At 40.4% G+C, this 27,065-nt stretch overlaps 1 protein-coding gene across 1 annotated transcript in view; it reads left to right on the forward strand.

Annotated features, from left to right (window-relative positions):
• Positions 1 to 27,065, forward strand: part of USP43 (ubiquitin specific peptidase 43) — a 137,233-nt gene that overhangs the window by 103,178 nt on the left and 6,990 nt on the right. The window contains exons 8-11 of the mRNA XM_058166753.1: positions 5,485 to 5,596; positions 19,759 to 19,862; positions 24,460 to 24,537; positions 26,821 to 26,950. Coding sequence (XP_058022736.1) covers positions 5,485 to 5,596; positions 19,759 to 19,862; positions 24,460 to 24,537; positions 26,821 to 26,950 — 424 coding nt within the window. The remainder of the gene's footprint in view (positions 1 to 5,484; positions 5,597 to 19,758; positions 19,863 to 24,459; positions 24,538 to 26,820; positions 26,951 to 27,065) is intronic.

The raw sequence follows: 27,065 nt of genomic DNA on the forward strand, positions 1-27,065 counted from the left end.
AAAAAAACCCCAGAAAGGATGACACCAACAAAGTTAGGTTGGGAGTCTATGGAAGATCTGAAAAGCCAGGTCATGGACACATTATCCTGGATAAAATCTTAATGCTTTTGCTATGAGTTGACAATCACTTGAAGACATGAAATCATTTGTAGTGTTTGTGAAAGAATCTCTTTTCATCTCTCTTACTGGGGGGTCAATGACAACTCGCCACAGGACAACTCAGTGCAGGACCTGAGTTACACAAATATCAGAGAAACGATGGCACAGAATCATTAAAGAAAGGACGCCAACGAAGGGACAGAATGAAATGTGAATGGCAAAAATTAAAATGTTTTTTAATTCATTTTAAATAATTAAGTAAAATTGTTAAATTGGCCCACAGCGGTGGTGAGTTGGCCCTGACAAGTTGTCACGTGGCAAGTTGTCCCATTCCGTTCACGGGTTTGATGGTTATTCTGTAGGACAAAAACCAGGTTCCCCTTATGGTCCCCAAAGCTGATGGAGGTGCACTAACCACATTGGAAGAAGAGTCTGCAGCATAGGGAAAGACCTTCATGCTGAAAGGTACCTTACTTGTTTCCCTCAGGATCCCAGATCTGCAGGGTTGCCGATTAGCAGCCAGATAAGCAGCAGCTGGGCTTGTTAAGCACAGTTTCCTTTGTATTGTTTGGCACAACACCTGGATTTTGTAATGTTAATGTTAAGGTCTGATAAAGCAAGTGTAGCATTAAGTTAATAGACTCAGCTTGAGGCAATTGAGTTAGAACAGTAGTGGTGTTATTTCTGCCAAATCCCTGCTATGCAGCTGGCCTGGAGTAGGAATCCTGATGGCCTGGACTATGTTTTGCCCATTTGGGTTATGTGTGTTCCCTCCCCCCACCCTTCCTTTCAGAAACACTTTTTTTCTCTTGCTGAAAATGAGGAACCACACTCAGTAGCATGGTTATGAGTTGCTCATGGGAGGGAAATTGAATGCCAAAGCACTGTAGGCGGATAATGAATTCACTGTGCACATCCCAAATGTCATTAAGTAAGTCTCTGCATATTTGCAGTGGCTAATAAACTATCATCGGCTGGAAACAGCTTGTGAGATGCTGAGCTTTATGGCTGATAAATTTGTCTAGCAATATTTCTGTATTATGCAGGCAAGCTCAGCCCATCCTCTCCATTCTTTTTCATGGGCAAGAAGACCTTTTTAAACATTTGGTCCTTTCTGTTCAGTCAAAGGAGCAGTGCAGCCCAGCATGTAGAATAGAAAGAAAATTCATAGTTTTATAGTGATAGCAGCCAGTACCAATAAAATAAAATAGAATTTGGCTACTGTCACAGGAAGAAAGCATAAGATGCACCTTAAGATTTCTATCTATTGTTGGTTTGTTTATTTATCAATTAGATGTTTATGCCATTCTGTAATTAAAGTTTTTTGGGCATTTCTTCTATATTGCTTCTATATTGCTATATTTCTTCTATATTGTCTGAGTTTAAATCTTTAAAACAGGGAGTATTCTGTTTGTAAAGGAAGACCGTTTACCTGGCTTCTTTAAATTGTTCCTAATTTTCTTTTAATGTCTGTGGAGTATTGTGAGTTGCACAAGCAAAGGGAGGGAACTTGAAGAGTTTCAGCCTGTCAGTTTCACTGTCAGAGACAGAGAATTGCTAGAATTAGGCTGCTACCACCACAGTCTTTAAGGCCCAGCTTCCAATAGTACCTGAAGCGCTTTTGAAAGGCAGGAGTCAAGCACTTCAAATCAAAAGGTGGAACTGTAGGCTCCCAAATCCCAAAGTAAAACATGTTTATCTCTAAAAGGAGAGGAAATGCTTTCAAAACAAAACAAAAAACAAAAAAAAAGCAAAATAGATTACGCATGTAAAAACAGCACCAAACTACCTACTATTTTCTAGGCTTGAAATTGGAACGTGGAATTGAGTTACATTTGCTTTTAATTATAGAATCAAGAGAAATTGATTCAACTCCATATGATTTTCTTTATGCCAAAGGAAAAAACACTCTGATAATGCAAATCTTGCCTCCTCCAAATGTTTACCACAGATGGGCTAGCTAAGCCTGGCTTTCTCTAAAAACAATTATCTTCTTGATTTTGAAATAAAAAAAAAATGATTTAGTTTTCTATTTGGGCAATGTTCACAGTTTGTAAGCAATCCCACCCCTAGGCTAAATTTTTGAAACTCCTTCCCTGCTGTCTATCTTTCTTTTTCCCTACAGTTTTTACATAATATCAATTTAGAAAATATTAAAAGAAATTTCTGATCAGATGCTAACTAAATTTAGGTGATACATTTAAATTAAAAGAGATACATCAAAATATTACTGATGTATTCATGTTGCCCCTAGCTGTATCCATTTGTATACTTCAGAATTGAAATGTTCCCCATACCTTTAAATTTCTTTGGAAACATCAAAATATGAAAGTAATCCATATAAAAGACATTTTCAGAGGGTTAAGTCTCCCGAATAATATGATATTTGGAGCAGAAATCCAAGTGACCACTAGGTGGCAATACAGAGACCTAGAAAAGCTTAGCAGCAAAGCTCTTTGCTCCTGATAGGTTGTCACTGGATTTTTGCAAGTCAGTTATAGTAGCCCTTAGTTATACATATTGCTTAGTTTTATTGTTGTTAGTTGCGAAGTCGTGTCCGACCCATCGCGACCCCACGGACAACTTTCCTCCAGGCCTTCCTGTCCTCTACCCTCTGGAGTCCATTTAAACTCATGCCTACTGCTTCAGTGACTCCATCCAGCCACCTCATTCTCTGTCGTCCCGTTCTTCTTTTGCTCTCAATCTTTCCCAGCATTAGGCTCTTCTCCAGTGAGTCCTTCTTTCTCATTAGGTGGCCAAAGTATTTCAGCTTCATCTTTAGGATCTGGCCTTCTAAAGAGCAGTCAGGGTTGATCTCCTCTAGGACTGACTTGTTTGTTCGCCTTGCAGTCCAAGGGACTCACAGGAGTCTTCTCCAGCACCAGAGTTCAAAGGCATCAATTCTTTGGCGCTCAGCCTTTTGTTGTGGCTCCCACTCCCGAACCTGGCCCCATGCCCAAAAGTGCCTTGGAGCCGGGCCTGCTGCCAGAAAGTGACTCAGAGCTGGGCCTGCTGCCAGAAGGTGATTTGGACAGTGAGGGGGAAGGGCCATCAGGACTTACCTTGGAAGCACTGGCCTCCCTGGATCAGCTCCAGGAGCCAGAAGCAGGCCAAGCGAAAGAGATAACGAGGCCTCCTTCTCCTGACTCTTCCCCCCTCCCGGCCACGCTTGCAGACCCAGCTGACAGCAATCAGGCTTGGCTCAATCCCAGGTTTCGTAGGCAGGAGAGAAGAGAACAACAGAAGCAGGGGAGGGGCAGGCCTAGGAAGTGCTGAGTCATGGAGCCACACCCCACAGGATATAAAAGGCAGCAAGAGCTGGTGTGTCTCTTTGCATCAGGCAAATCCACGGATTGACTAGAGCTGAAGGTTGTGACTCACCAGCGTCTTGGCAGCTATCGAGGGCTCTTGGCAGACGCTGATTCTTTTGCTGCCAGAGCTTATAAGAGCCGGCTAATTAAGCCATCGTTCGGACGGAGGCGAGGAGGACACAACATCTTTCTTATGGTCCAGCCTTCACAGCCATACATTGCAACTGGGAAAACCATAGCCTTGACTATACGCACTTTTGTTGGCAGTTTTATAATGACACTTTTAACTGTATTTGTTTACTTATTTCCCCAAACTCATGCTTTTTTTTTAAAAAAAGAAATAATTTGCATTGCTAACAAAATGAACACACAATCCCCCCCCATTTATTAAGATATGTTGAGATCTCTCCAAAACAATAGAAGGATGATTAATACAAAATTAATGTAGATAATGAAACCAAATTTCATTAAAGTTATTATAGCATAAAGATTATACATAGATATGTGAGTCATTTTAAATGGCTGGGTAGAAATGAGTGCTAATTTCATGTCTGAATAATGCTTGAGACTATTGAAAAGAAGACATGGAATATGGGAAGAAGAGATTGTCCTTATTGTAATTTAAGAAGAGATGAAAAGTCATTAAAACTGTTTATATGTGTGATGAAGTTTGGAAGTCATTTCTTTATATACTGTATTTATTTTCCTTTGCTATATACTTTTCTTTTTTTCTTTATGTTCTGTATGTCTTTTTCTACTCTGCACCTTTACTTTTTCTTTCTAATTTTGCATTAGTTTGTTAGTTTTTATTATTGTAATTATAATCTTTAATAAAATTACCTGGGGAAAAAAAGAAACTATTTAAACATACATTCAACAAAAGGTATGAATTATTACCTTACCCCACCCAAAAAGGAAGAGATGAAAGAGGCACAGATTTGTTAAGAATCCTTTCCGTTTTATGAGTAAAGATAATCTGTAATCTGAAAGCATAGGGACTTAAATTTGTGGAAGTTCCTTTACTTGTAGGTGCAGATTTGAAGAAATGAGATCTTGTGGGGTTTGCTTTGTCAGGAAGATGGCCCATGATGCACTCTCCAATTATTGTATCTTATTATGGTCATCGTATGCAAAAATATCCTCCTCCTTATATTTTTAGGTGTTTCTCTTGCCTTTTGCCTGTATCAGATTTTTTTTAGCTTTGTGGGTGGCCTAATAATAACTTAATTATTTTTGAATATACTTTGAACTTCATGTTTTGAAAAAGAAATGTTTTAATCATCAATATATTCAGGATTACATAAGAACAAAATTTCAGTTTTCAAACTGGTATATAAGTAGTTTAATGATACAGTTCTCTGTAGAGGGGGAGAAAGCCCTTGTTTTGCTTGTAATTTTGATGTCTTTTGATGAATGTATCAAATTCAGCACTTGCTATGTAGATACTGTTTTCAGTGGATAAGTATCATTTAACATGGTTTGTATTCATAGATGAGGGATCTCAAACCTTAGTAACTTTAAGCCTGGCGGACTTCAAGCAAAGCTGGCTGGGGAATTCTGGGAGTCCCTCAGGCTTAAAGTTGCCAAGGTTGGAGATCTCAGCAATAGGTGAATGGAGGTTCAGGTCCTTGACTTACAATAATTTGTTTAGCAACCATTCAAAGTTACGGTGACATTGAAAAAGTGGCTTACCACCAGTCCTCGCTTTTATGCTCATTGCAGCAGCCCAATGGTGACATGATCAAAATTTGAATGCTTTACAACCAGCATGTATTTATGACAGATGTGGTATCCCAGGGTCACCATTTGCAATCTTCCCAGCCAGCTTCTGACAAGCAAAGTGAGTTGGTGAAGCTGGTTCACTTAGCAACGGATTCCCTGATGAACAGCTACAATGATTCACTTAACGACTGTGGAAAAAAGGGTCATAAAATCAGGCACAGCTCAATTAACAGTCTGCTTAGCAACAGAAATTCTGGTTCCAACTGTAAGTCAAGGCCTACCTATAATTAAAGCTTCACTTTCTTGCAGATGTAGCCCCTTATCGCACATAATTAATGTTTTTCCCCCCCAGGTTTGGCCCTCCACTACTGATGCGAGAAGATAGAGCCATGTCATGGGAACAACTGCAGCAATGTATCCTAGGCAAAATGCGCTATTTAATGAGAAGAGAGGCTCAAGTGCAGGTAAGTCTGTCCTGATATCTCAGTGATTATAACAATTTACTAAGGAGAAGAGCCCCCCAAAATATGTCTGAGTTCATAGGCAGGAGACGGCTCTTCATCCCTTTATAAGTGCTTAAGCCAGAGCAAAACCTGTTTTCAGTTTTACAGTTTATACAGGCTTATTTCCTCAAAATGATTTGAATCCATGCCATTGATTTTTGTCGTAAACACCCTTAGAACCTCCAAAGTAGGTAAAAGTCTCGCCTTGTCCTCCCTTGTCCTAAGGAATGGCCTGTGTTTACTCTTCGAAACTACAATGAAAAGAGTAATTATCATGCCAATGTTGCACTAGTGTTTTGATGTTTTCTTAGATGTCAGGACGCAAGACCTACTTAATGAGTTTTTATGAACTGTGGCCTGATACAGAAGAATAGAGAAAAGGAAGGGAGGGGAGAGCTGGGCAGGATGGAACTGTTTTTCTTACTTTTGTAACTTAGAAACTTGTGATCGCTTCCTGAATTCGCTAAGGGACAAATGAGTCATTTAAAATGTTACATTTTTCCTGCATGGCTTGAGCCTCCCAGAGTTGTTTTAAGTGGGTAGAGTTTTAATTAAATTACAGCTGGTTAAATCATAATCATTTGTCGCAAGGGACCTAAAATTAATTTCCTGTGCAAAATGAAGATTGATAATCAAATCCAGATTCGGGATAGTTCCTTTTAGATGCTTGCTGGTTCTATTTCTTCTATGTGATTATTGCTCTTTAGCCTCTCAGTGGAGAAAGTGCTTCTTTTGAGTCTATTAATCCCCTCCACTCTGCCATTTGAAACTTTTGGAAATAAAAAATTCAGGAATAATGAAGGAATTTCGTGTACTAGTTTCATGTACTTAGTTGAACAAATATTCTCACAGGGTTTATAATTATACCTTTCCTTTCCACGCTCATGCTGAATGTTTGATAGGAGATGATTCCTTTATAATGTGCAAATGAAGTAGCCTTATAGATAAGGAAATATATATTGCGGAGAATCCTGTGAGTAGGTTACAGGGGCATGTAACACTTCATTTTCAGTTGAAAGTGATGCTTTGCAACCTGTACGTATCCATATTGCTGCTTTTAGTACAGGTAGCCCTGGCTTACTGACTGCCTTGTTTAGTGATCCTTTCTAGGTATGATGTTTTTTTCTTTAAAAAAAAAACACCAGCATTTACAACCATCATAGCATCCTGTGGTTATAAGATCGCAATTTGGGCATTTCACAAATGGCTTACAACAAGCCAAGATAACAGAGAAAAAAGAAGTAAAATTGTAAATTGCAGTCACATAATGTTTTGATTAATGCTGTGGCAATTCACTTAATGACCAAAGGAGAAATAAGGTCATAAGCCTGACATGGTCATGTGATTTTCTGCAATGCTTAGTGACTGACTTGCCAGACCAACTGTCCACCAAGCGAGAATGACCTGTAAATTTTAGACAGGGGCTCTATTCATGTTCTTGCAATTCCAAAACTTCTCTTCCAATATGGTAGTCAAAGCCATGTGTAGTTCTGGTGGGCAGGATTTGACACATTACAGTATATTGCTGAGTTCAGTGCTGTTTTGCTCATTCTTGTGAATGGCAGCTGTTCATTTCAAAGGCGGGAGGTCAGTGAGGTATAAGCACTGAGGATTAAACTGATCCTGAAGATGCATAGGACTGAGTGTATTCACTTACCTTGTTTCCAGATAGTTTTGAAAGAACTTGCCAAGGATTTTGTTTGTGGATACCTGGATATAGGTTTGTTTGTGGTTTATTTTGCACTTTGCCTGAAAGCAGGTGCATTATATTGTGTTTTTGTTTTATTTGGCTAAACTATATGGCATAGGGATGTAATAAGAGCAAGAGAATAATAAACTTGTTTTTTTACTGTGTTGACCGTGTTGACCTCCAAAGCCCTCTGGGTGGTGACAAAATCTGTAGGAGCTACATTCATGTTAATTACACTTATAATATTGGCCTCAAGTTGGCATAGCAGATGCAAAATTTCACTGTGCTTCCAATGAAGCCACTGGGCACTGCATCATATAGGGCTGATGCACAAAGTAGAATACTGTGATTTTTGTTTTCAGCAGCTCTTCTGGGCCCAGGAAATTTCAGCATCCACAGTTTTTGTGGCAAGTTTAGAGAAGTAACAATAAATTTAGGAATTCATTGCTAGAAAGAGATCACCAGTTGTTCTCTAATTTCTTTGTAGAAATCTAAAAAGTCAGGGATTACTCAGATATAAATGAAAATTATTTTCCCCATGCTGAAAGACAACTGGATTCCTTCATATATTTTGCATATAAAACTCAGTTCTGCATAAGGGCTCCAAAGCTAACCCTGATGTGATATACTTCAGAGTAATGAGATGCATTATAGGCATAAAAAGGAATTTCTGGAACATTGTTTTCTTATTAAGACTTTTGAAAGTTCAGTAACTTCTGGATTGCTTTATAAAGAAAAAAATGAACAGTGTGTTATGTCTTTTGTTCTTTCATCAACATATTTTGGAAGTTAAGAAAAACTCTATGGATGTATCCACATGGCAGATGCGGGCGGGATGGCGGAGGTAGATCTTGGTGACATTATTTGGGATGAGTTTGACCCTGTGATTCTCGAGGACATGGACAGGATACTGGGGAGGCTGAAAGCGACCACATGTTTACTGGACCCGTGTCCCTCTTGGCTGGTGTTGGCCACCCGGGAGGTTACGCGAGGCTGGCTCCAGGGAATTGTCAACGCTTCTTTGAAGGAAGGTGTCTTCCCCGCCACCTTGAAAGAGGCGGTGGTGAGGCCCCTCCCTAGACCCAGATGCTTTAGAGAATTATCATCCTGTCTCCAACCTCCGTTCTGTGGCGAAGGTTGTTGAGAGTGTGGTGGCTCAACAGCTCCCCCAGTACCTGGATGAAACTGTCTATCTGGACCCGTTCCAGTCCGGCTTCCGGCGCGGGTACAACACGGAGACGGCTTTGGTCGCGTTGGTTGATGATCTCTGGAGGGCTCGGGACAGGGGTTGTTCCTCTGTCCTGGTCCTATTGGATCTTTCAGCGGCTTTTGATACCATCGCCCATGGTATCTTGCTGCGACGGCTGGAGGGGTTAGGAGTGAAGGGCACCGTTTTTCGGTGGTTCTCCTCCTACCTCTCTGATCGGTCGCAGACGGTGTTGATGGGGGGGCAGAGTTCGACCGTGAGGCACCTCATGTGTGGGGTGCCGTAGGAGTCGGTTCTCTTGCCCCTCCTGTTCAGCATCTACATGAAGCTGCTAGCTGATATCATCCGTGGTTTTGGATGTGGTGCGATGTCATCTGTACGCTGATGATACGCAGCTGTACATTTCCACTCCTAACCACCCCAACGAAGCAGTTGAAGTGATTTCTCGGTGTCTGGAGGCCGTACGGGTCTGGATGGGGAAAAACAAGCTTCGACTCAACCCCTCCAAGACCGAGTGGCTGTGGATGCCAGTTTCCCGTTACAGTCAGCTGACTCCCTCCCTGACTGTGGGGGGGCGAGGCATCGGCCCCCATGGGAAGGGTCCGCAATCTGGGCGTTCTCCTGGATGTACGGCTGTCTGTTGAAGATCATATGACGGCCGTCGCCAGGGGAGCTTTTTATCAGGTTCACCTGATTCGCCAGTTCGTCCCTTCTAGATCGGGATTCCTTATGCACGGTCACTCATGCCCTCGTCACATCTCGCCTAGACTACTGCAACACTCTCTACATGGGGCTCCCCTTGAAGAGCACTCGGAGGCTCCAACTGGTCCAGAATGCGGCTGCGCGGGTAGTAGAGGGAGCAACTCGAGGCTCCCACGTAACACCTCTTCTGCGCAGGCTGCACTGGTTACCGGTGGTCTTCCGGGTGCAATTCAAGGTGTTGGTTACCATCTTTAAAGCGCTCCATGGCTTAGGACCGGGTTACTTATGAGACTGCCTGCTGCTTCCAAATGCCTCCCGGCGACCTATGCACTCCCATAGGGAGGGCCTCCTTGGGGTGCCGTCAGTCAGGCAATGTCGACTGGCCACTCCCAGGGGGAGGGCCTTCTCTGTGGGGGCTCCTGCCCTTTGGAACGAGCTACCCACAGGGTTACGTCTGCTCCCTGACCTCCGGACCTTTAGACGCGAGCTAAAAACATTCTTGTTTTGTCATGCAGGGCTGGCTTGATAGTTTTTAATGGGGTTTTTAAATGGCTTTTAAATGGAGTTTTTAACTGAATTTTTTAGTTCTATTGGATTTTAGTGTTAGCTAATTTGACTAAGTTTTTTAATAGTGTCTTAACTTTTATATGTTTATATGTTTGTTTTATGGCTGTAAACCACCCTGAGTCTTCCGGAGAAGGGCGGTATATAAATTTAAACAATCAATCAATCAATAAATAAATAAAATTGCAGCATTTCCAGTTGACCCATCAACTTCAATGACCAGTTGCCCATCATGAACTGTTTGGAAGAAAATAATGCCGCATCAAGGACCACTTGATTCCAGGGGGCAATATTAAAACACGACATTAGCACATTAGTATGCCATACAATTTGTTTCATTAAGTTTTGCCCCCCATTTGCTCAGTCTTATTGCCAAGATAAAAATGAAGTGACTCCATTTATTTCTCCTCTAGAGATTCCTACTTAGATAGACTCAAAAGCTATGCTTAAAATCATATTTACTGAGTATTGCTGTATATGAAATATCTGGTGTGCGCAGAACTCATACACTGCTTCAAATCTACAAGGTTCGTGGTGGGGAGAAGATTGAATTGGGACACAGTGAGCTTCTTCCTGCATGGAAGAGTTATTCTCTACTCTGCAAAGTATAGATAATTTGGAAAAAATTGTTGTCTGCCTTGGATGGTGCATTTGGGATACTTCATAAGATTTGAAGGAACTTTAACATACAAAAATAGTTGTAGGAACAATATGGTAGTGAAGTGGTTAAACAAGAACCAAAGAGATCCATGGAATATCACTGGATATAGAACAGAACAGAACAGAACAGAATTCTTTACTGGCCAAGTGTGATTGGATACACAAGGGATTTGTCTTGGTGCATATGCTCTCAGTGTACATAAAAGAAAAGATACATTCATCAAGAATCATAAGGTACAACACTTAATGATAGTCATAGGGAAACAGTCAATATAAATCTTAAGGATACCAGCAACAAGGTTACAGTCATACAGTCATAAGTGGAAGGAGACGGGTGATGGGAACGATGAGAAGATTAATAGTAGTGCAGATTTAGTAAATAGTTAGACAGTGTTGAGGGAATTATTTGTTTAGCTGAGTGATAGTGTTCAGGGAAAAACTGTTCTTGTGTCTAGTTGTTCTGATGTGCAGTGCTCTATAGGGTCATTTTGAGGGTAGGAGTTGAAACAGTTTATGTCCAGGATGTGAGGGGTCTGTAAATATTTTCACAGCCCTCTTTTTGATTCGTGCAGTATATAGGTCCTCAATGAAAGGCAGGTTAGTAGTAATTGTTTTTTCTGCAGTTCTGTATATCTTTTGGCCAGTCATTTTTCTGCTCAGTCCGAATAACACACAGGATTTGGGTTTTTTGCCTCTTGTCCTGGGGGGAGGAAATCAGAAAAGATTCCTACTCAGGCTCCAGAAAACTGTTTTGTAAGCCACATTGAATGAGATGAATTAAATGACAGCTTCCAATATTTTTACTTGCCATTCTGCATGTAGCTTGTAGGAACAACTGTTCTGTATCGGCTAATAGGATATAAAGGACTCATAGAAAGTGGGGAGCACATTTTGTCCACAGGGGAGCTGCCCCATAGCTTCTGGAGATGGAACACACTTAGCAGGATCACCTCAATCAAAAGAGGCTTTTGAGTGCCATAACTTCTTCCTCAACGTAGGCAAGGCAATAAGGATAATCTGTGAAACCTAAATAAGTCAGTTTCCTATTTCCAGCTCTAAATGAGCTATTCGATTGCAGAACTTTGTTCAAACCACCAGAAAGGGAACAAGAAGGCCCCCTACTGACTATGTAGACCTTTCCATCAGAAATCATCTTGAAATATAAAGAAAATTAAGCTCAGATTGCACTGCAGAAGTTGGGCTCAAGAACAGTATTTGCTTTTATTCTTATTTATTAGATTTATATCCCGCCTTTTTTCTACAGGAGCTCAAGGCAATGTATATACTGCTTCCTCCACCTGTTTTTCCCCACAACAATCCTGTGTGGTAAGTTGAGCTAATAGAGAGTGACAGCCTCCCAGTCACCCAGTGATCTGTGAATTTGAACCTGGGTCTCCCAGCCCTACACCTGAATCGCTACATATCCCTGGTTGTCTACATTACTTTCTCTACATAAAGAATAAACTTCTTTCAATTATTTAAATAATTTTCAAATCATACTTTCACTACTGTACTACAATGGGCTGTGAGGAAAGAAATGGTCCATAATTACAAGGGTAGAGAGTCAGGGAATTAGATGCAAATATTGAGAAACTGTATGTAAACAAAAAAGAACAGGACCATTCCCTAAGTCCTGTGAACAGAGACAGTAGTAAGAAGAGACTCAGAATGACTCTTTCTGGATTCACTGGGTGAGTCCAGGAAGGGAGGGGAAGAAAATCACAATCACTCTTGCAAGATTTGTTATTATAGCTTAAGTCAATAAAGTAGGGTTCTAATTTTCCTGTGGAGTTGATGTTTTGGTCTGGTCTACCTTGTGAAGCTGATACCAGGTGAGCTTTTTCGGCTGAAAGTGCGCTAGAATTTGGCTTTCCTCACTCTTAATCACTACGTCACACTGGCTGTCTGGTTTTCTTATTCCAGTGATGCTGCCTGTTCTCTTATTTAAGAATCTGTTTGTCCTTATTAACTCTAGAAAGAGAGTTAAAAAGAAAGTGAATTCATATTGGTTACTGTCAATCAAATGAAGATGCGGATAGTGCTTTGAGTTTGGGTGTGTTGAATTGGGGCTTTCTGGAGATAGACTTCAGTACCTGACATCCTTAAATAACAAGGGCTTTGCTCCTATTCCAAGCCTGAAAAATAACCCACCTGGTACAAATGCAGCCCCCTTTTCTTGAACTGCTCTTTTTGTTTTGTTTTGTCATGAGAACCCACACTAATCTGATAGCTTTCATTGGTGCCATGAGATTACCAGGGCATTTTATATAGTGTTGCTGGCAAACCTGGAAGGCTACCCCCCCGTTCATTAGGCATTTTAAAGCCTTAATTACAATACTTATTCCTCAACTTCATGGAGGAAGACACTGCTTGAGCTCCTGCTCCATTTGGGTGTCCATCATCTAGAATTTCAATAACTCCCTGGCTTTGGCTAAGCAGCTGCTTACAGTCTTTCTTATTTTCTGTGATGTCTTCAGTCTTGATCTTTGCCCTGTTCTGAGTATACCTTGCCTCAAGCTCCTCTGATTCTTGCCATGTGTAATCTAGGTAGTCAGGTCAATAGTGTTGAGAAGGAAACAGTCATGAAAATAGATGTTAACAGCATGACATAGAAATATTATTATGTGAACTTGGAAGCCAATTGTAGGTTACTAGATAGAAAACAGAATGCCAAGATTTACAAGGAACTAACTGATACTAGGCAGGCGAAGCAAAAGCTCCTGGATAGGACCGGATCGCGCAATCCGGTACCGATCGTGGATGGTAGTTCGGCGATCTGGTAGCGATGGCGGAGGAAAGCTCTGCCTACCCGCCTGGGTGTCATTACTTCCTGGTTTTTGCGCATGCAGTTCCGAACCAGTAAGGAAGGTAAGTAGATTTCACCCCGATCTAAAGTACATGGGAGATGCCACTATAGATAGAAGGACTGTAGATTTGTAACACAGAGGGAGAAGCTCTGCTGTTCAGGAATGGAACAAACAAAATGTTAAAAAGCTACGATAGTTATGTAGTTACTATTTACCAAGCACATATAAATTATATTAAAGTAACCAACATATCTTTACAATCCCCAAGGCATGTCACAACTTTTGAGCACCCCTAATGTTTGGAAATTGAAAATTGAAAAATTTGACATGCCCTATGACAGCTAAAGCTTCCTAAAGAGAAGATAGCAGAACAGCGTTCAAACTGGACATGGATGGTGGGGGAGGAGTGGGCAGGGACATCCCTTTGGGATGAATCATTGGTAGCAAATGAGGTGAAAATGGTTTAATTGGTCTGATCAAGAGAATCCTCAACCCTCTAATTAAGAAAGATCAAATCACAAAAGAACAGGGGCGGATGAAAAAAAACACAGTAGACACATCTTTCCGGGCTTCTAATGTCATCCAAAAATATCCAAGTCCAACATACCTCTTTGTCCAATTGTATCATTTATTAGGGACCCCAACATAACCAAAGAACTTACAAAGAAGCTTGGACATCTTCCTTGGACATCTTACCCTCAAAGTGCAACCTACTATAAAAGATTCCATAACATTTTGGGATCTTAAAATCTCCTTTTGAGGCATGATTAGGTTAATTGGTTGTCATAACTTAATCAGGTAGAATCTATAACAAGGTCTATATTAATTTCTTTATGAGTTGACCAGCAAATGTCTGGCAGTAGATTGAGAACAGAGAAAGGAAATATTTGTCCCTTGTACAAATTTAATTAGCTGGATGTGCTTTTATAATATACAGTAATGGTTACTCCATATATGGATGATTTAAAGGGGTCCAGATAAATCATTGGTAAATATCAAGGGCTATCGTTGTAATAACTTTGTAAAAACTTAAAGTTTAGAATCTGCATGCAATTAAATCTGGTTGCTGTAGAAAATAATGAAAGTGAACAACTAGTCAAGTTTGGGTTTTGCAAGAAGCATCTCTCTCTGGCCACTATTATAAGCAGGAAGTTGGATTAGAGAGATCCCTAATCTGTTCCTCCACAACATTTGTTAAGTTTCTATGTAGTTCTGAGTTGTAGAATTGATTCAGTCACTGAGGCAGCCTTCTTCTGGTAGGAACAGTATTGGATAGTCCCTTGTTTTAACAACTCTGTCAACATCCCTTGCTTGTATTTCCACCATCTAGATATGATGTTTAACAGGCCCCTTTGTAATTTAGCACAGATTTTTTTTTTCTGGATGTGTGATTCTAAAACATGCATTTCATTAAATTGGTTTAATTAAAATATGGAAGTATTTAATTAACTCTGTGGCCCTCTGCTGCTTTCATTGCTATCCAGGGATATTTAGAAGCCTAGCTAGCAATACCAGCTGGTCATTTGGAGACAAATGGATATGCCTGGCTACAGTGAGGCCTTGGCGTAAATGTAGAGAAGCCCAGAGAAAGCAAGTAGCCTAGACTTCTCTGATACTCCATCTGGGATGTGGAAATAAATCCCTTAAGGGGGTCTTTTAGGAATGCCTGAAAGTAGGGAGCATCTATAATTGTGAAATAAAAATGGGACAAAAGAGCCTCCTGAAAAAAGTCAGCCTAAGATTTTTATCCTTATGTTGAGGAGAGCAATGTGCCAACAATATTTCATTAAATCTCTTAAGCAGATTAAATATGGGGTGACATGCTGGATTTCTAGGGGGCAGGGGTAAAATTTACATGCCTTGCCTGACAGCTTGTTTCCTTTTAGGATCAAGAAGAGAAAACACAGTATGTGCAACTTAACCAGTCAGACTCCAGGATCCATAACATAAAAGAGGTTCTGTAAACTAATATTTTCTTAGCAGGAAATTTTCATTATCTGCATTTTTTTTAAAATTAAACCCTTGATACAAGAGTTAGTTGGATTTAATATAACCAAGATTGACGAGTAGCGAAGAGTAGAGTACAGTAGAGTAGCTTAGAATAGAATAGAATAGAATAGAATAGAATAGAATAGAATAGAATAGAATAGAATAGAATAGAATACTTTATTTGGCCAAATGTGATTGGACACATGAGGAGTTTGCCTCTGATATAGAAGCTCTCGGTGTACATGCAAATTGGCAGAATAATGATAATTGTAGTAATAATACCAATAGGAGGGGAAAATAAGAATAAGAAGGATAATAGTAATGCTACAGCGATACTACTTGGGCAAATATACATAAACTTTTGACAGCATTTTGAGAATTAGATATTCAGCCAAGGGACGTCCTGAGGAAAACTGTGTCCCTGTGTCTAGTTCTTTTAGCCTTCAACGCCCTGTAGTCCCATCCTGAAGGGAAGAGTTGAAACAGCTTATGTCCAGGATGTGAAGGTCTGAAGATATTTTCTCCTTCTGACCACACATTATACAGGTCTTCTGTGGAAGGCAAGTTGGTTGCAATTATTCTTTTTGTAGTCTTAAGACTTGGTGGAGTCTGTGCTTGTCCTGTTTGGTTGCTGTATCAAACTAGTGAGCTAGAGACCAATATATGACAGACTCTATAGTTCCTCTTTAAAACTGTATCAGGGGTAGTCTGAACTTTCTGAGTTAATGCAGAAAGAACATTCTTTCTTGTGCCTTTTTAGTGATGTTTCTATGTTAAGTTTTCATTTCAAGTCCTAGGAAATTGTAGAGTCCCAAAATTTGAAGGACTCTACTGTTGATACTGTGCTACCTAATATGGTAAGAGGTGGTAAAATAGAAGGGCTCCTCCTAAAATCCACTCTCATCTCTACAGTTTTAAGAGTAATCAGCTCCAGATTGTTATGGTTGCGCTATAGGGCTAGTTGTTCAACCTTCTGTCTATATGCAGACTTATCACTGTCTCGAATGAAGCCAATGACCATTGTATCATCTGCAAACTTCAATACTTTAACAGAGGGTTTCTTTGAGGTACAGTCATTGGTATATAAAGAAAAAAGCAACAGAGGAAGCACACAGCCCTGAGGGATTGCCCAGGTACTAGATTCTAGAATTCCCAACCCAACATAGCTGGAGTTGAGGAATATATTCTGGACAAGGACTTCAATATTATTCCTTTAGTTGGAGGAATTTGCATTAATGTACGTACATACACAACACAAACACACACATATACACACTCTGTTTCAAGATGATATTGTTCTTGCTAATACCCCAATAGAGGATCTCTAGCTCTTATTGAGGATTGCTTAGCCTCCTGACTTATCTGCAAAGTCATCTAAAGGAAATGACCTGGAAAACTTGTAGCTCTTAACATGGACTTGCTCTGTTCTCCCTGGGGAAATATAACATCTGTCTTTCTAGTAAATGCCCATATGCTTGGGTCCCCTATACTAAAGATTCACTGTTCATCAGAGAGCCTTTGGCAAATGTATTGCAATTCAAAGTAGTTGCCTGCTTCTAACAGCCCATGATGCTGATGCTGAGAATTTCAGTTCATTAATTCAAGAAGAGTCTAAAAGAGACTCATATCTTCATCTTTGGTGGCATTATTTGCAATTGAATCTTCCTTGACATTTCTAATCTCCTGAACAGATTCTCTCCTCTTAAGAGAAGGCTACCTAGCGATAAAGCTTCAGGACAGCAAAAGAAAGTACAAAGAAGGATCATTACTAAGTCCAGAGGAGACGTGTTAGGTTATTTTGGGGCTCTAGGGGTCCCTCAAGATTTCTTTTTCTTTTGTATCAGAAAGATTTTTCTCCATGGTCCACTTAACCATGTTATAGGAAAAGCTAGGTGGTCATGCAAGTGATTGCCACATATTCAGCTTACTTTTTCTGACTTTGAGGGATGAAACATTCATCTATTAGCTGTATCCTTGGTTATTGCCTCTCTCATTGAAATTACTTGAATCCAGGGGCAGAAGAAATCCATTCCAGTATCATTCTGTTCTTTGAAATAACATTCTGTGCATAGAAATGTGTTAATTAAAATATATGTAACTGGGTAATACCATTTCATCTTTAGCTCCAACTAGAGTGTGAATTTAATTAGTCCCTGAAGTGACAACCAGCTATCTCTGATAGAATTATTGTGAGATGGATAAGAGCTGGAAAAAGCAAGTTGCTAGTTAACCTCTACTCGTGTCCTAAATTCATGAAGCATATGTGTTGGAATTTAACAGTCTTCCTGAAATCTGTATGGGAATAGTGGATGATAATCTGAATGCTGTTAGGATAATGGATTCATATTTGCCTTCTCATCAGACTACATTACTGTCTCTATCAAGAAGATGAGGGAGCTGGACGCAAAACATATTGAAATTCAGGATGTATTGGCTAATCGGATGTAGCAAAAAAAAGCATTATGAGAAGAGAGGGCAGAATAAATTAGTCCATTTGTATGATGATGGTAAATTGCAGTTGCACTAGGGAGAAGGGGATGAATTGTAAAACATTTTTTCTGAAGGAACCAGAGCCAGGTGGGATTGCAATGCTACTCTGGATCCATTTGCTATCATGAACATGTAACTTACTTTATTATCAGGCTCAAGTTCTTTGTTTTAAAATAATCAATTTTAATTTTACACAAACTTCTATATTTGTATAGAAATGGGGAAAATTATAAACATGTACTAAGATGTGGCAAAGGTTTCAATCTTTCACTACTTTTAAGGTATCTTTGAGGGTGAGGGGTTTTCTATCTCTGTTTTGTTGATTATGTTCTGACCCACGTAGGATCATTAAATGAGCTAAATGGCCAAATAAATTATATCAGTCAGTCAATCAATCAATCAATCAATCTTATATCAAAATTATATCAATCTTATATCAAAATTATATCAATCAATCAATCAATCAATCAATCAATCAATCTTACTTGTATGAAAGGACTAATTATTTAAAATTCCTGTTAAAGTTCATGAAAATTCATGCTCATGGACCACTGATTACATTTTGTGTTCAGGATAGTCTTATCCACAGAGACCTAGTGTTGAGATTGCTTTTATGTTATATCTTTTACTTAGCTTAGTACCTTTGAGAATTTGAGAGCCAGTTTAGGCATCAAGCTAGAAACCAGGAGACTGTGAGTTCTAGTCTTACCTTAGGCATGAAGCCAAATGGCTGACCTTGGACCAGTCACTATCTCTCAGCCCTAAGAAGGAAGCAATGGCAAACCACTTCTGAAAATTTTGCTAAGAAAACTGCAGGAACTTGTCCAGGCAGCCTCTGAGAATCAGACATGATTGATCAAAAAATCTTATTCTAACTGATTAGCATTTAGGCTTAAATACTGTTCTATAGTGCTTTACAACACTCTCTGAGAGGTTTGCAAATGTCAGCATAATGCCCCCAACAATCTGGATTTGCATTTTACCAACCTTGGAAGAATGGAATGCTGAGTTAACTTTGAGCCCCATCAGGCTCGAACTCCAGGCTGTGGGCAGAGTTTGCCTGCAATACCATATTTTAATCACTGTGCCACGGGTCTCTTAATTAGTGGACACTATTTACTATATATGGGGCAAAAAAGTGGCTTTAAATGAGAGTTGCTTCTTTGCAAAGAACTCCTCGGTGTTGAAGAGTCAGTCCAATAGCAGGAATGTATTTGGCTACTTCCCAAAAATTTCCTCCTGCATCAAAAGGAATTGATCTAGAAGGAAATAAAAATATGTGCTGATGGACATATCATTGGACAAGGAGGCAAGGCAGTATCTGTCTTGTATTTGTTTTACTGTGGATCAACTGAATGCTCCATCTACTTTTGGTGCTGTGAATTGTTTCTAAGAAAGGAAAAACATTGTCTGGTTCTTAAAGATCCTTAGATGCAGGCATGACTCGAGGGTATCCCTTCAGCAGTATTTCACAACAGGACTTATTGAGGAAAAAAATTTTTGGGTAACTGAGCTGAGAAAGACCCCTTTTGCCTAAAGCCTAAGAGGGGTGCTACGAGTCATAAAAGTTGGATTTGGAGTCACTGCATTTATAGTTTGACTCATGGTTTCAAACAGTTCCCTCGCTTTGTATGTTCAAACCACAGTTCACTACTTTAAAAAAATCTTTCAGTGTGTTTTTTATCATATAATCTGTAATGTGGTGCCTGTTTACATTGTTGGGAACTAGCTTAGACATTTCCAGCTTAGAAAACTGAACATTGCATTAGTCAAAAAATACAGCTTTATAGAGAAACAGTCTGTGTTTACTACATCATAGTATAACAGCATTTAAGTATCTCCTGGAATAATCTTGCTTGGCCCATTAAAAGTTGCTTAGCATGAGGTTAACCGCAGAGCTTTCTTAAAATGTTCTTCTTGTCCATGACCTAAGCTCCTAATTTGAGAAATGCCTTCCATAGAGAGAAAAGAACATGATACTTTCATGGCTTGTTATCTTCATTTTTCTTTTCAGGCTAGTGGGAGTCTGTTCCAAGTGCGAGTAGTTGGAGGGTCTTCTCTATGCAGCTATCTCTCTCCTCAGGACAGATGGCCGCTGTATCATCCCGCTGTGGACAGGTAAGGAAGGCAAAGCGCTAGAAATTAATGACTAAAAGGAGCCTGTAATCAAAGTTTAGGAATGAGAATCCTACCTAAATTATTTCCTGCCAGAAAGCATCTTCTTTTTCTGAGCCTTTTTGAATTTGTCCAATTCCTCTTCCTTCCTTCTCTTTCTGCCTAAGCATCAAACTCTGCATTATGGGAGAAGACATTTTGTTTATAAATAATTACTACCAATGTATTCACTTTCAAATTATGTTCCCTTCTTGAGTAGAACATAGTTTGTATAACCAAAATTCTCCATTCAAATACATCATAAACATAATACGCAAAATAGGATGTTAAAATCCTACCTTTTACCAGTTCAACTAGAGTACATGATATACATCACTCACATACTGAGGCAGGTGCTGTAGAAACCAAATAAGTAAATAAATAAAAATAGTAATATACGAAAAAATATTCAGGCTGAGTTTTAGAATAGAATAGAATAGAATAGAATAGAATAGAATAGAATAGAATAGAATAGAATAGAATAGAATAGAATTTATTGGCCGAGTGTGATTGGACTGTTCTTGTGTCTAGTTGTTTTGGCAAGATTAGGGGAATAACAGAAGAACAGAGCTGGAAGGGATCTTGGAGGTCTGCTAGGCCAGGGGTCTCCAACCTTGGCAACTTTAAGCCTGGCAAACTTCAACTCCCAGAATTCCCCAGGCACCAAAGCTGGGAGTTGAAGTCCACCAGGCTTAAAGTTGCCAAGGTTGGAGACCCCTGTTCTAGGCCAATTCCCCTGCTCAAGCAGGAAACCCTATGCCATTCCAGACAAGTGGCTGCTCAATCTCTTCTTAAAAACCTCCAGTGATGAAACCCCCACAACTTCTGAAGGCAAGGCTGTTCCACTGGTTAATTGTTCTCACTGTTAGGAAATTTCTCCTTAATTCCAGGTTGCTTCTCTCCTTGATTAGTTTCCATCCACCGTTTCTTGTCCTGCCTTCTGGTACTTTGGAAAATAGGTGGACCTCTTCTTATTTGTTGGCAGACCCTCAAATATTGGAACACTGTAATCATCACCCATCTCTTCCCACTTATGACTGTATGACTGTAACTTTGTTGCTGGTAATCCTTATGATTTATATTGATATTGATTGCTCCTGATTGCTTATTTGTACCCTATGATTATCATTAAGTGTTGTATCATTAAGTGTTAAATTTGTACCAGCATTAGTGTTGTAAATGTTGTACCTTGATGAAGGTATCTTTTCTTTTATGTACACTGAGAGCATATGCACCAAGACAAATTCCTTGTGTGTCCAATCACACTTGGACAATAAAAAATGCTCTTCTCTTCTCTTCTCTTCTCTTCTCTTCTCTTCTCTTCTCTTCTCTTCTCTTCTACATCCAAAGGATCATGTCCAAAAGACAAAAGGTTCTGTAGTTGTAAGGCAGCACCCAAATTTTCCTTTCTACTTCAGGTACTGCATGTATTTCTCCAAATCTATTCCAAGTCTTCTCACTCTGCTGATCTGTAATCTCTTGCTGTGATGTTTGATTTTCAACATTAGCAATGAATTAGCATTGTCCACTGCATCCAAAGGCAGTAGCTGGCTTAATGGATATAGGCAAAGCCATCTGCCGATATAGTACTGCCTGTCCATGTCTCAGCAGCTACTGCCCAGTACAGTTACTTTCGTTTTTGTCACTTCACACTAACATGACAACAACCCGGCTTTGAAGAGTATACAGTTAAAAGAGCAAAATGTTTGAGAAATGTTTCTTTTGCCTATTGGAGCAGAAAGTACAAGGGACAAATAAAATGGGATTTACATCTCAGTCAGTAATCCCAATGCACGCACACGCAAACCACAACCACACCATGATGTCAGGCATGATTTTCTCTATATTGTTGTTGATTGTTCATACTATCAAATATAATTCATTTGCTTATGAAAACATAATCTTTTCTTTTAACAAAAAGGTGGAAATGGTGCCAAGGGGCTTCTGGGAAGGAATGGGGGAAATAAATGTATGGAGTTCAATTAGATGAAGTGTGTGTGTGTGTGTGTGTGTGTGTGTGTGTGTGTGTGTGTGTGTGAGCCTTCAAATCAGTGTTGACTCCTGATGACTGCCTGGACAAGTCCCTGCAGTTTTCTTGGCAAGATTTTAGAAATGGTTGCCATTGCCTCTTTCCAGGGACTGAGAAAAAGTGACTGGACCAGGATCACTCAGTTGGTTTTGTGCCTAAGGCAGAATTAGAACTCAATCTTCTGGTTTCTAGCCTGGTACTTACAGCCAGCTGGCTCTCTTTATTTTAGGGCAGGGTGGTGGTGGTGAGCTGTTAAGACTATTGCATTTTATATTCGGGATAGAAAAATGGGCCGGCATGTGGGACATCATTTGACTCCTTGCTTTCTGATTTCTGTAACTAGTGTGTGTGCAGCCCAACTACTTGGGGAGGATTTTTATTATGACGATTAAAAATGTAGATGATGAATGAGCTCTTCTGTGGGAGGAGTCTGCCCCCTGCTGACAGCTAGGGAAAACTGACTTTCATCTGTAGGGTGGCTTTTTCTGCCACACTACTTCTTGGAGCCGAGGCCTTTGGTGTATTAGTCAAAGAGACTTTGCAGAGTTCGAAGAGATCAGGCTCTGTTTTAGAGTCATTACAGGTAGTCCTCAACTTACAACCAGAGTGGAACCCACAATTTCTGTCATAATGGTCATAAGTCAAGGCGCCACATGACCGGCTCAATTTTAAAACTCTTTTTGGGGTAGTTAAGTGAACATAGCAGGTCATCTAGTGCAGGGGTCACCAACCTTTTAGATCTCAGGGACCACTAGATTCATAATTTTAAATCCCGTGGACCACTAATATGATCTGCCTAATGATCAGCTAAGTGGTCATGTGACTGGGTGGGCATGGCCAACTCAATATCACTCACGCCAAGGGGCACCTCGCCAGCCTCTACTCACCCCTCCCACCCACTCCTCTCCTAAATGCCTGGGCTCCTTAGGGCCCCAACAAGAAACAGTTGTTGGAGCTAAGCAGCCACCATGAGAAAGAGTTGGCAAAACAGCTGGCTCAGTTCAAATTGGATCTGACCAAGAAAGAGGCTCAGCAGAAGCACCTCACTGAGGACTACGAACATAGGCTTTCCAAGCAGAGGGAAGACCTGAGGGAGTGCAAGGCCAGGTACCAGCGCCTGGAGGCTCAGTGGGCTGAAATGGTCAGCCAGTTCCCACTGCAGTCCCACTGGGATAAGGCCCTCTGGCTCTTCGCCACCAGCTGCGCTTTCCTTCAGCCTTCACCCAAAGCCTCACACCAGGAGGCCGAAGCAGACCCCGAGTCGGAATTTCTGCCCCCCTCCGACCCTCAGAAAAAGACCCCAAAGGGGGAGACTCTCTGCAGCAACACAAACGTTCATTGTATGTATCTGCCCAGGGGGCGTAGTTTGAGGACCCCTGATTCAGTGCAATATGAAAAATGCAAATAATTTTTCTGCGGACCACCGAAATTTTCTCAAGGACAACCAGTTGGTGACTGCTGATCTAGTGAATGGTGCAGTTGTTAAACAAACGTAACTGTCATTAAGCAAATCTATTCATTACTATGGGTGTTTTTTGCCAGAAAGTGGCCGAAAAGGCTGGGGACTTGCAAAAAAATATCTTAAACTGAACTCACATGACCGTGTAAGACTGCAATCAGCTGTAAAACCGGTTGCCAAGCACCCACATGTGATCATGTGACTTCTGGTGGCGGCGTACCACCACCAGATTCCACAACTGCTTTGTATGTAGTTTGGGGAAGTTCAGTCATAACTTTGAACAGTCACTAAGTGAGGACTGTACAGACAGTCCTCAAGTTACGATCACAGTTGAGCCCAAAATTTATGTTGCTAAGTGAAATATTTGTTAAGTGAGTTTGTCCCATTTTGTGACTTTTCCTGCCACGTTCGTAGAATGAATGCAGTTGTTAAATTAGTAACCCTGTTTTTAAGTGAATCTGGTTTCCCCATTGACTTTGTTTATCAGTAGTTCACAAAAGATGATCACATGACCCTGGGACATTGTAACCGTTGTAAATGTGAATCAGTTGTTGAGCATCCGAATGTAAATCACGTGATCATGGGGATGCTGCGACGGTCATAAGTGTGAAAAGCGGTCATAAGTCACTTTTCTCAGTGCCGTTGTAACTTCAGATGGTCACTAAGTGAACTGTTGTAAGTCGAGGACTATCTGTATAAGTTTTTATGTAAAAACAAATAATCTTTAAATGTAAACAATGAAGCGAGGGGAAAAAAAACTGTACAGTTTCCGGATTTGTAAGTCTAACGGGAGCCATAGAAGTCATACGTAGGCCTGAAATATGTTTATTAGGGGTAATCTCTAAGTTCCCATATATCTTGAGGCTTCCCATCAGCCTAGTGGAGGCTGATGGGAAGTACACTGTGATTATACTTCCTGACCCACAATAGTTCCATGGCTCATGAAATTCTCTCAAGCTTTAATGAATAATTTATTTGAATCGCATCGCTTGAGGCTGCTCTTCAAGAACTGGGTGGTATTACAACCGTCGCCCCCTCCCCCACGTGCATCCAACAGTTTTCTTTTCTTACAGAGCACTGCAATTTGGAGGTCCTGGCGGCCCCGTTCACGTGAAGCTGGTAGTTGAATGGGATCTGACCACCAAAGAATGGTGAGTTTGTGTTGCAAACTCCATTTGTAAATGACAAGAGAGTGGATGACTATCCATAAAAGGCAGAGACCTGGCTTCCTAAAAGACTTTCATTACAGCTTAAATTGCTCGTGATTCTTTCTGACTTCAGATACATGCATAGCATGCATGAAAAGAGAGAGGGAGGGAGGGGGAAAGATGGGAAATTTTTATTACATTTACCTGGAAGATGCCAGGTTGGGGGAAAATTGCTATGTAAAATGTATACCTAGTATTTAATCAAGCCTATTTTACTCCAGTTTCACCTCCCCACCTCCAGCATATTTTTAGTATGCTAATGCATGTATAATGTCTTGCTCGGGTTTTTTTTATGTTGCCTCCATTTTTTATTTAATTTCAAGGAAACAGGACGAGGAAAAACAGCAGTATAATTAACATTTTTATTCCACATTAGTAGCTTAATAGGTTGGGTGCATGTGATCTATCAACAGCTTCTCCTCATCTCCTAGTGGCTCCATTACTTCCAGTGGTTATTTTTTTATAGGCATCTGTATCAAAAGTTACAGTTACACAAAATGGCAGAATAACAGAATAACAGAGTTGGAAGGGACCTTGGAGGTCTTCTAGTCCGACCCCTTGCTCAAGCAGGAAGCCCTATATCATTTCACAAAAATAGTTGTCCAATCTCTTCTTAAAAGCCTCCAATGTAGGAACACCCACAACTTCTTGAGGCAACTCGTTCCACTGATTAATTGCTTTAACTCTCAGGAAATTTCTCCTTAGTTCTAGGTTGGTTTTGTGGTGTAGTTTTGATAAGAGTAGGGCTTCCCCTTTCTTCTTGTTTGTTTGAGAGAATAATTTCCTCTTGCATCTACAGAACTATGGAAGAAGACTGTAAGCAGGACCCAGGGTGACTGAAGAAAAGGTCACTGTAGGAAATTCCACTGCAATTCCTCAACAGCTCATCAAGAGGCATCTGCTATCTTTAGAGTGGTCTAATAAGGTCTTTCTGGAGGGAAGAAAGAACATAATCACTCAGTATCCCTCTAAATTGAAAAATGGATATGAACAAATATGAACAAAATGGAAGCATTCCTGCCCTCTTTTAATATCTCATTTACTGAATCAGAATGACTATAATAGTACAATCCAGGAATGGTTGTAACCAATGGTGGGATTCAAATTTTTTTACTACCAGTTCTGTGGGCGTGGCTTGGTGGGCGTGGCGGGGGAAGGATACTGTAAAATCTCCATTCCCTCCCCACTCCAGGGGAAGCTTACTGCAAAATCCCCATTTCCTCCTGATCAGCTGGGACTCGGGAGGCAGAGAATAGATGGGGGCGGGGCCAGTCAGAGGTGATATTTACTGGTTCTCTCAACTACTCAAAAATTTCGCTACTGGTTCTTCAGAACTGGTCAGAACCTGCTGAAACTCACCTCTGGTTATAACACTATATCCCCTTTGAGTGACACTTGATTTAGAGCAGGGATTGACAGCATTTTTAAGTGAGGAGATATTTGGTTTTGTGTGGAATTGTAGGACTGCCCTCCAAGAAATGATTGTAGCCAAGGGAAAAAAGAGCTTGGATTAAGATTAAAATCTTACTTTAATGAAATAGTAAATATGAGCAATGTTGCTTTGAAATTTAACTCAGATATAATACTTTCTAAAACAGTGCATTTTAGAAAAGACTGTCAGAAATGCCAGTGTGTTGCAGAGCAGTATTACTGCTCAATATTGACTGCAACTTTGGGGCTAAGGCTTGGGCAAGCTGCACAAGACCACTAAGAGAGCCTTCCGTGGATTATCTTTAGTGACTCTTATAGAGTTCTTCAAATTGCTTAGCTTACAAACCTTGGAGGACAGTCACGCAATGGGTTGCATGAGGGTTGCCTACTTGAGAAACAACAAAAACTTGAACTGCCTTCCAAAGAACAGGAGATGAAAATTCACTTCCTCTATTGAAGCCTCATCAAATTTGACGTTTTCAGAAAGATCTAACATCTCAGAAGTGTCTTGTCTTTGACACAAATTGAAATTCTCCTTCGTGAAGAGCACTCATCTGTGCTAAGAAACCAGTTCCCCGCTTGTGCTTTTGGGATTAGGTCTGTGTGAAATTCACACAGTGCTTTTTCAGCCCCTTGAATATTGAAGAGTTAGTGTAACTTTAATTGGACTTTTGGAAAACTAACACAGGACTTGCTTTGATACCTGTCTAGTTAAATGAAACTGAAGGCCCGCACAAAGTGCAGTCGCCGCCACAGACTGGAATATTTCTGACCTGTCCCTTTGCATTTTTGCAGCTTGTTTGGCAACATCCAGGAAGAAGTGGTTGAAGATGCAGAAAGTGTGAGATTGAAGCAACAGCTTCATCAACAGCAGCATAGCTGCACCCTGAATGAATGCTTCCAGCTCTACACTAAGGAGGAACAGGTACCCCTGGATGAGGGTAAAGGCGGGTTATAAGACCAACTTGGCATTATGGAGATTACGAGTACAGGATCATCTCTGCCACAAGGCAAGATGTTTCTGAGCAGGAATGGAATGC

Source organism: Ahaetulla prasina, chromosome 2, assembly GCF_028640845.1.
Source record: "Ahaetulla prasina isolate Xishuangbanna chromosome 2, ASM2864084v1, whole genome shotgun sequence".
Taxonomy (NCBI): domain Eukaryota; kingdom Metazoa; phylum Chordata; class Lepidosauria; order Squamata; family Colubridae; genus Ahaetulla; species Ahaetulla prasina.